Source organism: Erythrolamprus reginae, chromosome 3 (genome assembly GCF_031021105.1).
Source record: "Erythrolamprus reginae isolate rEryReg1 chromosome 3, rEryReg1.hap1, whole genome shotgun sequence".
Taxonomy (NCBI): Eukaryota; Metazoa; Chordata; class Lepidosauria; order Squamata; family Dipsadidae; genus Erythrolamprus; species Erythrolamprus reginae.
In genome coordinates, this window is record NC_091952.1 from 77170793 (window position 1) to 77186449 (window position 15657).

General features: G+C 39.3%; 1 protein-coding gene across 1 annotated transcript in view; it reads right to left on the bottom strand.

The window, feature by feature from the left end:
* The window catches only part of LRP8 (LDL receptor related protein 8), a 298893-nt gene that overhangs the window by 22802 nt on the left and 260434 nt on the right, over positions 1 to 15657 (bottom strand). Inside the window, exons 8-12 of the mRNA XM_070745919.1 lie at positions 10995 to 11114; positions 10750 to 10875; positions 8428 to 8599; positions 2075 to 2302; positions 460 to 578 (exon numbers count right to left, since the gene is read on the bottom strand). Of these exons, the coding sequence (XP_070602020.1) occupies positions 460 to 578; positions 2075 to 2302; positions 8428 to 8599; positions 10750 to 10875; positions 10995 to 11114 (765 nt within the window). The remainder of the gene's footprint in view (positions 1 to 459; positions 579 to 2074; positions 2303 to 8427; positions 8600 to 10749; positions 10876 to 10994; positions 11115 to 15657) is intronic.

The window sequence follows — 15657 nt, forward strand, 5'->3', positions numbered from 1 at the left end:
CCCCCTCCTTCCTCCTTAATTGGTAGGAAATGTCAAATTATGCAGAGAAAGAAATATAGGAGAGTATATTTCTCTCCCCTTCCCTCTTTCTCAAAAGCTATCTTCTTCTTTCAAAGCAGGGAAAACAGTAAGGGGGCAAATGTAGAATAGATAGAATTATAGAATTCTTTATTGGCCAAGTGTGATTGGACACCCAAGGAATTTGTCTTTGGTGCATATGCTCTCAGTGTACATAAAATAAAATATTACATTTGTCAAGAATCATGAGGTAAAAATGACTCTTAAAATAATTCAGGGAAACGTGTAGGGCTATGGTGAATTGCTACTAAACAGTATAAACAAAATGAAGCTGGATTAATCAATGCTTAGACTCAATATGGAAAAAAACCCCTATATTTTATTTGTAGATTACGATAATTTGAAAATTTACAATGACCTGGTTCCAGTTTCCCAACATACCCAGTGTGATTCCATTGGGCCATTCAATGTTGTCTGTCACAAGCACTTGCCGGTCCATCCCGTTCAAGCCAGATTTCTCAATTTTTGCTATGTCTCCCCAGTCAGACCAATACATGTATCTACAAAAAGCAATAGACAAAGAAGACAGCATGCTACTTGAAAAGTAGTTTTCCTTCAGATTTACAAATACAATGTTGTTTGAAGTAACTATGTATTATTGAATGGACATGAATGTACCAAGGTGATCAAATTCTGTAAAGAGTAATACTATATTTAATACTTAGAGTATTACTATAAGTCAGTGTTTCCCAACCTTGGCAACTTGAAGGTATCTGGACTTCAACTCCCAGAATCCCCCAGCCAGCAAATGCTGGCTGGGGAATTCTGGGAGTTGAAGTCCAAATAGCTTCAAGTTGCCAAGCTTGGGAAACACTGCTATAAGTAATGTGTTCTTCCGGCGTGTCCCAACCGCCCATAATTACAGGGTAATTGGTCCAAAAAGACACACACCACACAATAGAAGGAAAAACAAAAGTCTTTATCAACAGAAAAGCAGAAAAAACTCCCTTTTTAAATGTCAAAGGGATTTTCTGGTACACACAAGGCACAGGTTAAATGCAATCCAATTTCTCACCCAGTAACTGGGAAAGTGAGTCCAATTCCAAAGTCCGGAAAGTCCACACACAATCTTGAACAGGTAAACAGCAAAACCATGATCTTGATGAAACTATGAATCAGATAAACTTCCACGAGGCTAAATCAGCACACTGCTCTTTTTATCTGTAGCACTAATTACAGCAGCCCCACCCAACCACAGGTGGCCTAACTTATCTCCTGTAACAATCCTTCAGTTGTTCTCTCCTATGCATCACTATATGCATGCGTGGGTCTGTCATAGGTTCTTGTTCAGAATCCAGGGATGATAAGGATGATTGATCTCCTCCTGGGCTGTCTGCCAAACTCCCCTCTTCCCTGCCACTCACGCTTCCTTCGTCACAGGAGACTTTGTCGGGAGATTCTATCGGGAGCAAAACAGGCATGTGGATGTTTCCCCCACATCCACCTCCACATTCCTTGGGGCAGGAGCTGGGCCAGAGCCAACCACAACAACTATGTATTACTATATAGTAACACTATATAGTATAGTACTTGGTTACTGTAGAAGCAGAAAATCCACAGTGATTGATTGCCCAACATCATAATCTTACAATTTCTTGTGTTTCAGGCTACAGGATCTGAATAAATACATCTAACAACAAGAATCCATTTTATATAGCAATATTATTATTATTATTATTATTATTATTATTATTATTATTATTATTATTTTGCAATTTCATCACAATCAGACTGGAATAGCCCAATTTGAATTCTGAAAATAGAAAGTAGACGAAAGCACCTCTGATCAGTAGAAACATACAACGAGCAGTAGAACGGATACTATGCATTTCGTTGGTATTGTCTCTCTTTAAAATCATAGTCTACAAAAACTAATGTACCCCCCATAAAATAAATTCTAATGATACCGATTGCTGCAATGGTGAGAACTGTAAGGATCAAGGCTGAAAGAACAATACATTCAGTAATACATAGCAGAGTAATCTTTCATACCTACCCCCGTATGGGATCCACTGCAATAGCTCTGGGTTCACTTAAGTTAGTGTTGAAAAGTGTCCTTTTCTTATGCCCATCAGCTGTGGCTACAGAAATGGTCTTGTTTCCTGAATCCGTCCAATAAATGTTCTTGTGGACCCAATCCATTGCCAGACCTTCCGGAGAGTGTAACTGGCTGTCTATCAGGACCATCTGCTCAGCTGTGTCACTGGCCTTATCTATGTAGGCACTATAGAGAGGAGACTCAAATTACTCATTTAACTCTGAATAGGGCAAAGGGGAGGGGGTGATAATGGTATAAGAAAGGATGCCCTCGCAAGGAGGCAAAGCAAACAAAGTGAGGAGCAAACAAGGCATAAAATCCTACATTAATTTTATATATCCCTGTTCTAAATGCAATAAGCAAAACCAGATTTGGCAGTGCAATTTAATTGTAGTAAAAACATGCTGTTTCCTTTGCGAATCTTGATGTCTATTGCTATCACATCATGGAAACTTCAAAAGTACAAAGTCCATTCTGTACATAGGCTTTCAATCAGGTTCAAAATAATGCAGGTAGGCTGTAGAACCTATCATTTTGCTTAGATGTTTGCAAGAGTGAGGTAACAAAAGTGGGCACTCTCTATGGATGGGCTAATCAGGCTCAGCTCTCCCCCTAACACAATTATTACTCAAATGAAGAAGAATACTTAAACAAGGCTTCAGTCATACAGATGCATAGGTAAAGGATGGGGATTACATGCCTTGGCAATAGTACTTGTGAAAGAGAGGCTCAAATTATGATTACTATTTGAATATAAGTTGGCAGCGTGAGATGGCCGCAAAGCAGGCAAATGAAATTATAGGTGACAGAATTATAGTTTCCAACTCATGAGAAATAAAATTCTATTCAATTTTGCTTTGGTCACTCCCATCTCAAATATGGTGTCTAGTTCTGGGCATTACATTTTAGGAACGATTCAGAAGACCTGAACAAGTTTCAAAGAAAGACATAAGGATGATTAGGGAGTTACAGGTTGGGTCCTACAAATTTAGCTTCGAGAAGAGAAAGAGTGAGAGGGACTTGCAGTTGGGACTTTCCTGTACCTGTGACTCAAAGAAAGCCAAGATTCTGTTGTTCAGGATTTCAAGATGCAAAATAATAAATTATAAAAAGGCAAATTCAAGCTGAATGGTAAGAACAGCTTAATTAAAAGAGCAGTTGGACAATGGACAATGGAACTAATTATCCTGAAAGATGATGGCCTCCTTGGTTTAAGCATGAACAGTCATCTATCAGGCAGGGTTTTAAGTTTTAATTTAGGTTCATTGCCTGCACACTCCCTTCCAATAATTCCATGAAAAAAGTTCACTCTTCACAAAAGAATCCTAACCTCATATATGAACTGAATAAACAAATTCTCACAGCCAACCCACACTCAGTAAAAGACCTTGGAATACTAATATCAAATGACCTAAGTGCTAAAGCCCACTGCAACAATATCGCCAAAAAGGCTTCTAGAATTGTTAATCTGATCCTATGTAGCTTCTGCTCCGGCAATCTCACACTACTCACAAGAGCCTACAAAACTTATGCTAGACCCATTCTCGAATACAGCTCATCTGACTGGAACCCATACCACATCTCGGACATCAACACCCTTGAAAACGTCCAAAGATATTTCACCAGAAGAGCCCTTTACTCCTCCACTCGAAACAGAATACCCTACGAAAACAGACTAACTATCCTGGGTCTAGAAAGCTTAGAACTACTGCGCCTAAAACATGATTTAAGTATTGCCCACAAGATCATATGCTGCAACGTCCTCCCGGTCAACGACTACTTCAGCTTCAACCGCAACAACACAAGAGTACGCAACAGATTCAAACTTAATATTAACCGCTCCAAACTTGACTGTAAAAAACATGACTTTAACAATCGAGTTGTCGAAGCGTGGAACTCGTTACCGGATTCAATAGTGTCAACCCCTAACCCCCAACATTTCTCCCTTAGTCTATCCACAATTGACCTCTCCAAGTTCCTAAGAGGTCAGTAAGGGGCGTATATAAGTGCACTAGTGTGCCTATCGTCCCCTGTCCAATTGTCTTTCCTTTATCTCATATATCATATATATTTTCTTCCTCTCATATACTTTCTCTTCTATCTTACATATTATCTTTATGTATATTACTTCATGTCTATTCTCTTCCATATGTATTGTGTATTGGACAAAGAAATAAATAAATAAACAAAAATTTACTGTAGGTATGTATGTATGCATGCATGCATTTTTAAAAATATCAGTACTGATAAGTATCAAAAGCACAGAATTATAACAGCAAATACTACCTAGTTTGAGTGTAAATATCAAACACAGTACCTGTACATTTGATGACTATATCTTGGTCTCTCCAACTAATTCAGAAAACTAAACTAAATCATCTTTTTTGTATGGTCAATCTTGTCTCTGCTGTGTGAAAAAAATTAAGTCCGGTATTTGCCAGGAAAACAGCAGGCCGCATAATGTTCAGATCCTAGGTCATCCAGAATTACCCTCCTATTGGATTGTAAAGGTCCTCTTTATCTTCCTGATCTTGGACTGGCTACTTTTCAGATCGGAAGAAAACAATTTTTGGTTTGTGGGTCAACAGCTAACTAATATGATTTGAAAATGTTTCCTCAGAACTAGGTACCACACAATTCTATTGTACCGATTCCCCCTAATACCAAAGGATGCATTCTAAGTTAATTTATTTTATGGAGAATCTAGAAAAGAATGTAAGCTTTCTCCCTGTGACATTCACCACAGAATAATTCTTCAATGGGAAGAAAGTGGAGTAAATGCAAGGCCAAGGCTCAGATCACTTTGAGGCTGAACAGCTAACAAACTGAGAAAGAGTGAAGTACTTCTGAAAGGGAATCAGCGGATGTGGAGACACTGCTGGGATATTCTTGCTCTTCTCCTCAGAGTCCTTAAGAACGTTGAGGAATGAAAATGCAAGAAGAAAAATATTGTGAGCCAAAGGAGAAGTTCCTACATTTTCATTAAATATTTTGATTCTTATTACAAGTGTGAGGGGGAGAGAATAAAAAGGGGCAACGTGTATGCTAAATGGAAACTCTGCCTCATTTTTCATTGTGTCATTGTGTCCCAGATAATTTTCATTAACTTGACAAAAGCTTTTGCTTCTTTGGCTGTGACTAGCTTTCATTTATGCAGTGTGTGGTTCTCTTCTGGCTGATGAGAGGCTCAACACGGCTTCTCCAGCTATAAGCAATCTCTAGTACTTTTCATATCCTAAGATTTTTATTAATATTGATTGTTTCTTCATTGCTTATTTGACCCCTATGACAATCATTAAGTGTTGTACCACATGATTCTTGACAAATGTATCTTTTTCTTTTATGTACGCTGAGAGCATATGCACCAAGACAAATTCCTTGTGCGTCCAATCACACTTGGCCAATAAAATTCTATTCTATTCCATTTGTCCCAAGCTTTTCCAGTACTTCTGAGAATGCAGTAGGTGGCGCCCTTCTCTTCCTAACTAAGGCATGTGGCATTTTGCATGTGAATTAGCCAGTGTAAGAGTGTCTGGTGTGGATGCAAATTAGTGCAGGACCATGTGTAAGAGCGCTCAGTGTGGACAGAGCTAATGTGGTTAAGTTTGCTCTTAATTGAAACAAGAATGAATGGTTTTCTGGTATGGTCATTCAACTTAAAACCCACTTTTCCCCATTTTGTCCTGAGTGGAAAATTCTAAATATAATGGCTTGCAAATCATGGTTCACACCAATTTATAGGAAGAGGCTCCAGTAAGATACAATTTCCTCATTTATTTTGTTTGAATTGCTTTCAGACCAGAGCTGAAAGCAAAGCTGGTTATTGTAAGGACTCGATTTTCGCGGGTTCAAACTTCGCGAAAAGTCTACACCATGGTTTTTCAAAAATATTAATTAAAAAAATACTTTGTGGGTTTTCCCCCCATACCACGGTTTTTCCCGCCCAATGATGTCATATGTCATCGCCAAACTTTCGTCTGCCTTTAATAAATATTTTTTTAAATAAACTTTAATAAATAAACATGGTGAGTAATAATCTAAATAGTTGCTAAGGGAATGGGAAATTGCAATTTAGGGGTTCAAAGTGTTAAGGGAAGGCTTAGGATACTGTTCATAGCCAAAAATAGTGTATTTACTTCCGCATCTCTACTTCGCGGAAATTTGACTTTCGCGGGCAGTCTCGGAATGCATCCCCCGCGAAAATCGAGGGAACATTGTAATTCTCTTCTCTCTTTTCTTGCCCATGGAGTAAATCAGAGACAGACATTTTCCCTTCTGATTCAATTTTCACGCAAGTACACAAATTGGCCTTGATTATTCTTTTTTTTTTTTTTTAAAAAAAACCTGACTGCTATACCAGAGCTCAAAGTCTCAAGACAAACCTGTCAGTTAGCAGCGATGAAGAAAATAACAGAAGCTCGAATCTTAAACTTGACAGACTTTTGCTATCAGCAAGCTGTAGGAGAAGTGCCACATTAAATAACACTCAGATATGAATGGGCAGACCCTGTTTTTTTTTCCATTTTGCAAGGCTCAAAGAAGCTTACCAAAATATTTTCTGTCACTTTCTGCTTACTTTCCTTTTTCAAGAGTTGATGAATTCCTAACTAGCTGCTTCACTGCGATCAACAGGTGATTTACTTCAAAAAACAAAGTAAAATCTTTACTTCCTCTATAACAGGGTTACCCAATGTTGGCAACTTTAAGACACGTGGACTACGAACTCCCAGAATTTCCCAACCAAGACAGGGCATGGCTGGCTGAAGAATTCTGGGTGTTGAAGTCCACCTGTGTTAAAGTTGCCAAGGTTGGGAAATCCTACTCTTTAATAAGTTCCTGTTTTTTGGAATCACCTTTCCCAGAATTTGGTCCTCAGGAAACTCATCTTTGATGGTTACTCAAAACCAGAAAGAGCCATTACTAACAACACAGTGGGGGTTGGATGGGCAGGGTAGCAATTTAGACCTAAATCTTTCGGCTGTGGCGAGTGGGGCGTTTGCCCAGGTTTGCCTGGTGCACCAGTTGCAACCCTATTTGGACCGGGAGTCACTGCTCACAGTCACTCATGCCCTCATCACCTCGAGGCTCAACTACTGTAACGCTCTCTACATGGGGCTATCTTTGAAAATTGTTCGGAAACTTCAGGTTGTGCAGAATGCAGCTGCGAGAGCAATCATGGGCTTCCCCAAATATTGCCATGTTACACCAACTCTCCGCAGTCTGCATTGGTTGCCGATCAGTTTCCGGTCACAATTCAAAGTGTTGGTTATGACCTATAAAGCCCTTCATGGCACCGGACCAGATTATCTCAGGGACCGCCTTCTGCTGCACGAATCCCAGTGACCAGTTAGGTCCCACAGAGTGGGTCTTCTCCGGGTCCTGTCAACTAAACAATGTCGCTTGGCGGGACCCAGGGGAAGAGCCTTTTCTGTGGCAGCCCCAGCCCTCTGGAACCAACTCCCCCCCCTGAGATTAGAATTGCCCCCACCCTCCTTGCCTTTCGTAAGCTTCTTAAAACTCACCTCTGCCGCCAGGCATGGGGGAACAGAGATACTCTTTCCCCCTAGGCCTTTACAATTTTATGCATGGTGTGTCTGTATGTATGTTTGGTTTTATAATAAGGGTTTTAACTGTTTTAATATTGGATTGTTATATGCTGTTTTTATTGCTGTTGTTAGCTGCCCCGAGTCTACGGAGAGGGGCGGCATACAAATCCAATAAATAAATAAATAATAAAATAAATAAATCAGCTTTGTTACACAAAATCAAATCCTAATCAGATACAACCTTTCTGCCAACCTAGCAGTTCGAAAGCATGTAAAAATGCACCTAGAAAAATAGGGACCACGTTGGCGGGAAGGTTAACAACGTTCCACGTGCCTTCAGTGTTCAGTCATGCCAGCCCTAAGACCATGGAATTGTCATCAGATAGCGCTAGTTCTTTGGCTTAGAAATGGAGATGAGCATCACCCCCCTAGTCTCGGGAACGACTAGCATGTATGTGCGAGGGGAACCTTTACCCGTGCTGTTTTGGCACATCCATCAGGACAGTAGGCTCCAAAGATGCATATTTTTAACAGACATATTTCTGATGCCACTAAGCCAGAGGTGGGCAACTAAGTCTCCTTTATGACCAGTGAAGATCAACTCCCAGAATTCCTGAACCAGACGGGATTTCAGGAAGTTGAAGTCCTCAGGTCATAAGGGGGGCAAAGTTGCCCACCCCTCCATTAAGTTGTCATAGATCTGAGCTTGATTTTCTCGCTGTGGAAAGATGGAGGGTATATTGGGCAGTTGGAGAAATCCCGCACCTGTATATCTTCCTGTAGAATAAATCACACCAGTATATCCTGTTTGTTGCCACTTCCACATCCAAAGCAACCACATTCTTCAGCATGGGGATGATGCGAGAGTAATCCTTTTTCACCAGGTCAATCTTGCGAACTTCGTGGCGGTTTGTGAAAACAAGGTATGGGCTCTTTCCTGCCAAGGAATCCGCAAATCATAGCTTTATAAGCAATTTAGGATATAGCATAGCTTTTAAAAAGCCAGCTTTGGAAAAACCTCAAAACTGCTGTTAGAATAAAAAGGTTTGGCAGTGGCTGCAGTCCTGATCTTCATTTTCTAGGCACACTGCTCTAATTGATTAGCTATTTTCACTAACTTTTTTCCTCACTGGGAGAACAAAAGCGTCACTCCCACAACTGTGCCCTGGGAGGAAGAAAGTTGGGGATATTCAGCACATATCTATATTTTTAAACAGACCAATGTATAAATGCAAATACAGTAGTACCTCGTGATACGAACCCCTCGTCATACGAACTTTTCGAGATATGAACTCGGGGTTTGGAAAATTTTTGTCTCTTCTTACAAACTTTTTTCGCCTTACAAACCCGCCGCCCGAACACTGAACCCAGAAGTCCGGCAAAAGTTTGGGTTCGGCGTTCAGGAGAACGCTAAGAAGCCCCCCCGGCTGTTTCAAAATGTGACAGCCGGGCGGCGGGGCTTCTTGGCGGCCTCCCGAACCCGAACTTTTGCCGAACTTCCGGGTTGGCATTCGGGAGAACGCTGAGAAACGCCCAGCTGTTTCAAAAGGTGACAGCTGGGCGGCGGCGCCCAGCAGAGTGCCGTTTTTGCTATTTTTTTTTGCTTGCACGCATTAATTGATTTTACATTGTTTCCTGTGGGAAATATTGTTTCGTCTTATGAACTTTTCACCTTACGAACCTCCTCCCGGAACCAATTAAGTTCGTAAGACAAGGTATTACTGTATATGACAATGGAAAATATACCTTTTTCCTCAGGGTGTCCTGGGAGAAAGCATTTCGAAACTCCCTGATATTTCCCTGTCATTTCCCTGTAACTTGCGATCTAGTTAAGGCGCAGTCACAGATTATGTCATATCAAATGGCTAAGCCGTGGAGAAATATTGGTAGTTGAGCAAGCAAGTTGTTGCCACAGTTTTGCTCATTTTTGCTTGACTCTGCCAGGCAGCGCAATCTGGTTTTTTAACATGATTTTTCCCTGACTTTTAAACATTTTAATAAGTTTTCCCCACCCACGATTTATTCCATTTTTTTTCACGAATTCCCTGATAATTCCCTGATATTTCCCAAACTGCTGATTTCCCTGTTTTCCAGGTTTGCTGGACACCCTGTTCCTACAAATTACATTTTTTAAGATGGCTAGCTCACTTTGATTCAGATCAGGTCAGAAGCATTCTCCTTTGGTGCTTCTCCTGTTCTGAAATCCAGCTTTCCCAATTGGCATGAAAGGCCTGCTATGCCCCTTTATGGTTTTTAAAAGAATAAAAGAAGAAGTAAGTTCTTATAAGGATTTTATTGTTTATGAAATATCCATTGGCAGAAGTATTTGCCCCCCATGATGGTTTAAACCCTATCCAATATTAAACAGATAAAGAAGAAAATACCTGTAACCAAATTAGAAGATAAAAGAAGCTAAGTCTGCCACTCCCAATCCTACTTGTTTCTTTCCCTGCTGTCTCCACTCTGGAGTTTTGTAAAGAGCAATAACATAAAACAAGCAGAGTTGAAGGCATAATAGATGTTATCTGCAGCATAGAAAGGTACCAGAGCTTTGTTTTGCCTTGGTGATTTAAGTGAGGAAGAGGAATATGCACAGTATATTGTGGAAGGAATGAAATCTCATGTGCTCTTCTGGGTAAAAAAACTATGACATTCTGGATTTGGCACAGAAGGCACTATGTTGTTATTAATCCAGTTCTTTGCTGGATCACTGGATCAGAAAATTCTAGTTTTTGTCTACCTTTAAAATTTTGTGATTTTTTTTCTTTTTAATATTTAATCAATTTTTAAAATGGGGAAGAAAAAGATAATAGCAAAAGGCAGTTAAAAAAATAATGATTAAAAAATGATGCAAAGTCCTTGTCCCCTGTTTTTTTTTAACATCTATATGAAAACAGGGGAAGTAATCCAGAAGGTTGGACTCATATGTCAAAATGCAGATGGTCCAGGAAGCTGTGGAATTTTTGAGACGGATGGGGATAAAGTACAGTTACTACATAGGCAAGGAAGATGGACATTTATAAATTGATGATGAAATAGGGTGATTTTTCACAGATCCACACCAAATGGAATCAAGCATCTTCTTACCTATTGCTTTGCAGTTTTTAGACAGGGTGTCCATCTCATAACCATCATAACATTCACATTTATAGTCCCCCTTGTAGTTAATGCAGATCTGGCTACATGCATCTGGATTCTCGCATTCATCTATATCTAGAAAAGAGAGTTTAGAATAATTGGTAATTTGATATTAAACCATCAGATCATGGGACATCAGCAAGTATGTCAGTTTGCAAAGACATAGTGATGGCTTATGTTTCTATGCAAATTACCTCCACATGTTTTCTTGTCCATAAGCTTGTATCCAGGGGGACATTCACATTCATAGCCAATCTTCAAATCCTTGCAAATGTGGGAGCAACCACCATTGTTCAGGGCACATTCATTCACATCTAGAAGAGTGACATTATTTAGATTAAAACTGAATTCTGTGCATAAGCCTGACATTTCAAAGTGACAAATGGTTTCAGATATTCCAAGGAGGTTTATTTAAATAGACATGAAAACCCTTTCCCCCCAAGAAGCAGTGATCTGAACTTTTCTTAAGACAACTTACTCATGCAATTTTGGTTTAATTTGTACCTGAACTCAAAGATGCTCATTTGTATTGTTTGCTTTCACTTCATAGGCACAACAGAGGGAGAAAGATGTTAAATTCAGTAGTTAACTCTATTGCCAAGCCCATGTTTAAGATCCTAAATGGGCAGAATCCCATTTAGAATTTGGCAAGGAAGTTCTTCTAATGGATCAGGACTATATATGAAAGGTTGTACTATAAAATAAGCAAGCGATCCAGAAATGTCAAGTGCATTTGGCTCAACTTTTATCAACTGGATGTCTTCCAGATATATAAAGTTTCATTTTACTAGAATTAAGAGCCAGCATTGCCAATAGGAGACAACTGTAAGAACTGTATTCCTTCACATCTAGAAGTCACCGCATCGGCAAAGGTTATTTTAGTGAAGGGTTAGATATTTATTTAAAGAATCTATAAGAGACACAAAAATTAGAATTGCAAACATTGAAAAAAGCTTAAAAGCATAATACATTGCCAGTCCAGGGTAATGCTGGGTGGAAATTTGTATTTTTTCTAAAAATCCAGTGGAACTGTAAATGCACCATTATAAAAAAAGGGGGGGATCAAAAGGGTGAATCTATCCTATTCTATTATTCCTAGATCCGACTATCTGAGACTTTCTTCCATCCTGTTCTTTGTTACTATGCTAAAGTTGTATAACTTTATAATATAATAATGCTTCCTGAAAAGAAAAAAAAGCCAACCCACTGGAATCCACATGTCCAGTCCTATCTATTGTTGGCCATTACTAAGACCAAATGGTGCCCAATAAACATTTGCAATATATTTCATTTGAATAAAAGAACATCCTTGCCTGTGAAAATCATGCACACACCTGGAAATTTGTACGAGCAGAGTCCTGATCATTAGCTCCCCAATGGTAGACACTAAAATGGAAAACACTGCCCAATTTAAAATGGAAAACACTGCCCAATGTTAATTGCCACAGGGGTCAAATGAAGTCATTTCAATTCTTGAAACAACCATTCACTTGTCTTTCCAATTAACCTATCCAAAGTGAGGAACAAAAATGTTTTTCTTTTACTGTGAGATTTGCTGTGCAATTAAATATCTAAGAAACTGGGTTATGAAGATTGGTTGGACTAGCCCAGATATGTAACTCAACAGAAAAACAGATGATGCAGTTCTTTTGATTCTTTCATTTAATGGCAAAAGACAAGGAGGGGAAAAAAATTAACTGGTAGAATATGCTGCACTGAAAAAAACATCCACCACATTTTGTAGCAAATTCCCCAATTCTGAGCAGAAAGCCACAGTTCACAATGTTATTAGCAGCAGTAAGTTTATTGCTGAGTTAAAAATATGGTGGTGCATTTGGGCTACTGCTGAACAATTCAGATTGATCCTGTCCATAACTCTTGCTTACACCATGCATCACAAGCCAATTATGCCAAATGAGACTCTTAAATCTCGAGACCATCTTCCATTTTAATTGGCATGTATATCTGTTTTACATTTCCATGCCACTGCATGCCAATGGGTTCTAAGCACCATACAGTAATACATTGTAGTTAAATACTGTAATCACATGGAAGATAAACTCAACAGTAAAGAAGAATAACTTTCAGACCAATTTCCTGGCATCGGAAGGCCATGTTATTCTCTCTAGTCTAGAATGCCAAGTTTCTTAATTGTTTTACTATAACCCAGAGGGTGAATGGGCCATGTATTGAAAGTGTACTTTGTCTGTACACAAAAGGCTGGTGGTGAAGAGGCATATAACTTCAGCAATAGTCTAGGTTCAGCAAATCACTCTATATTTTAAAGAAATGTATATTATTTATTTATTTGTTTGTTTGTTTGATTACTCCGCAGTCTGCATTGGTTGCCGATCAGTTTCCGGTCACAATTCAAAGTGTTGGTTATGACCTATAAAGTCCTTCATGGCACTGGACCAGATTATCTCAGGGACCGCCTTCTGCTGCATGAATCCCAGCGACCAGTTAGGTCCCACAGAGTGGGTCTTCTCCGGGTTCCGTCAACTGAACAATGTCGCTTGGCGGGACCCAGGGGAAGAGCCTTCTCTGTGGCGGCCTCGGCCCTCTGGAACCAACTCCCCCCAGAGATTACAATTGCCCCCACCCTCCTTGCCTTTCGCAAGCTGCTTAAAACCCACCTATGCCACCAGGCATGGGGGAATTGAGATACTCTTTCCCCCTAGGCCTTTACAATTTTATGCATGGTATATCTGTATGCATGTTTGGTTTTTTATAATAATGGGGTTTTAACTGTTTTTAGTATTGAATTATTATTATATGCTGTTTTATTACTGTTGTTAGCTGCCCCGAGTCTGCGGAGAGGGGCAGCATACAAATCCAATAAATAAATAAATAATAAAATAAATAAATAAATATATGTCACATGTTTTTGCTGAATTTTTAAAATTAAGGGAGACTAGGCCTTGTTCTGGCCTCATCAGCTAGCCATACTTTCCTGGGCATCTGCCTTGTAAGCAGAGAATTAACCTCTAAGCCACAGGATTTGATCCCTTCAGCTTTGTACCATATATCATCTATGCTGCCCTATTCCTTGGACTTGTATTGCCCCAATAGATGCAATAAATAAACAAATAGAGACCACGAATAGAGACAATATGTGATTAGCATGTCTTCAGGGAGCTGCCTTGTGGTAAATGGTTTCATTATCAAATGTACGTTTTTACCAAATTTCACTCCAATACTGGAAAAAAGTTAATTTCCCTTAACATTTAAGACAACCTTTCTGTGTTGTTTCTCAGTAGCAAAATGGATAGACTTGGCCATTGCCTTTGCTTGGGTGCTGATTAACTTCCCAGTTTATCTTGCAGAACTGTACTAGAATATTGTGAGATCGCCCATCCAAGTACTAACCAGAGATGCCTCTGCTTAGATTCTAATTCCAATGCTGCTCCCTGCTGATATTTAATTGAAAGGATTTCTGGTTTACTGCACAGGGATAAGAAGGAAGCGTTGGAATTCCTCCGCTGTCTCGGGACCTTAGTTACAAAATTCCTTGAACAGCTACCATTTCACATTCACACCATTTTCTTCTTCTTTCTATAGAAAACAGGCCCACAATATTTACCTTTACATTTAGATTTAAAGTAAAAATTCAGTGGAGGATTCCTCATATATTTGATACTATTACAGAAAGGACTTCACTCCTAAAAGATGCCATAATTACATCAGATGAAGAGACATACACTTTAGAGTTATGTACAGGGATCCTAACATCCAAAGAGGCTCAGAAGGAGCAAAATAGTTTTTAAAACAGCCAAGTTCTAAACCAGAGGACCTCATTTGGTCTTTTAATGGGTTTGTCCCAGGAACTGGGACAAAATTGTCAATTAGATTGCATTTAAGCAGAATAACTAAATTAATTGATCAATATGATCAGCAGTACATCACATGCGTCAATAGCCTTCCCTTCTTTCACATTAAAACTAGAACTTAACCATAATTCAGTTCTACAGAGGAATCATTGAGTCTGTCATCTGCACCTCTATAACTGTCTGGTTTGGTGCTGCAACCCAACAGGACTGACACAGACTTCAGAGGATAATCAGAACTGCAGAAAAAACAATTGCTGCCAATCTGCCTTCCATTGAGGACCTGTATACTGCACGAGTCAAAAAGAGGGCGGGTAAAATATTTACTGACCCCTCGCATCCTGGACACAAATTGTTTCAACTCCTACCCTCAAAACGTCGCTACAGAGCACTGCACACCAAGACAACTAGACACAAGAACAGTTTTTTCCCGAACGCCATCACTCTACTAAACAAATAATTCCCTCAAAACTGTCAGACTTTCTACTAAATCTGCACTTCTATTCTACTAGTTTTTCTCATCATTCCTATCACCCATTTCCTCCCATGTTGACTGTATGGCTGTAACTTGTTGCGTATACCCTAAGATTTTAATTAATATTGCTTCTTCATTGCTTATTTGACCCCTATGACAATCATTAAGTGTTGTATCACATGATTCTTGACAAATGTATATTTTATTTTATGTACGTTGAGAGCATATGCACCAAGACAAATTCCTTGTGTGTCCAATCACACTTGGCCAATAAAAATTCTATTCTATTCTATTCTAATTTTTGGAGAGGCCATGTCTCTCTACAGGGTCCTTAAAACTGGGCATATCTGTCTAAGATCATTTAAGGCTTAAATTAAAATATTCCATAGTGAATTTCACAAAATGGAACCCAGGCAAGCATTGTCAAAAGTAGTTGAATTTTTGAAAAGCTCTCAAAGGCAGACCATAGAGTTCAATGAAGTAGTTTAATCTAGAGGTTGTATCAAAATTGTGATGCAAAATCAAGATCACACTTTTTGAAAGAACACTAAACTT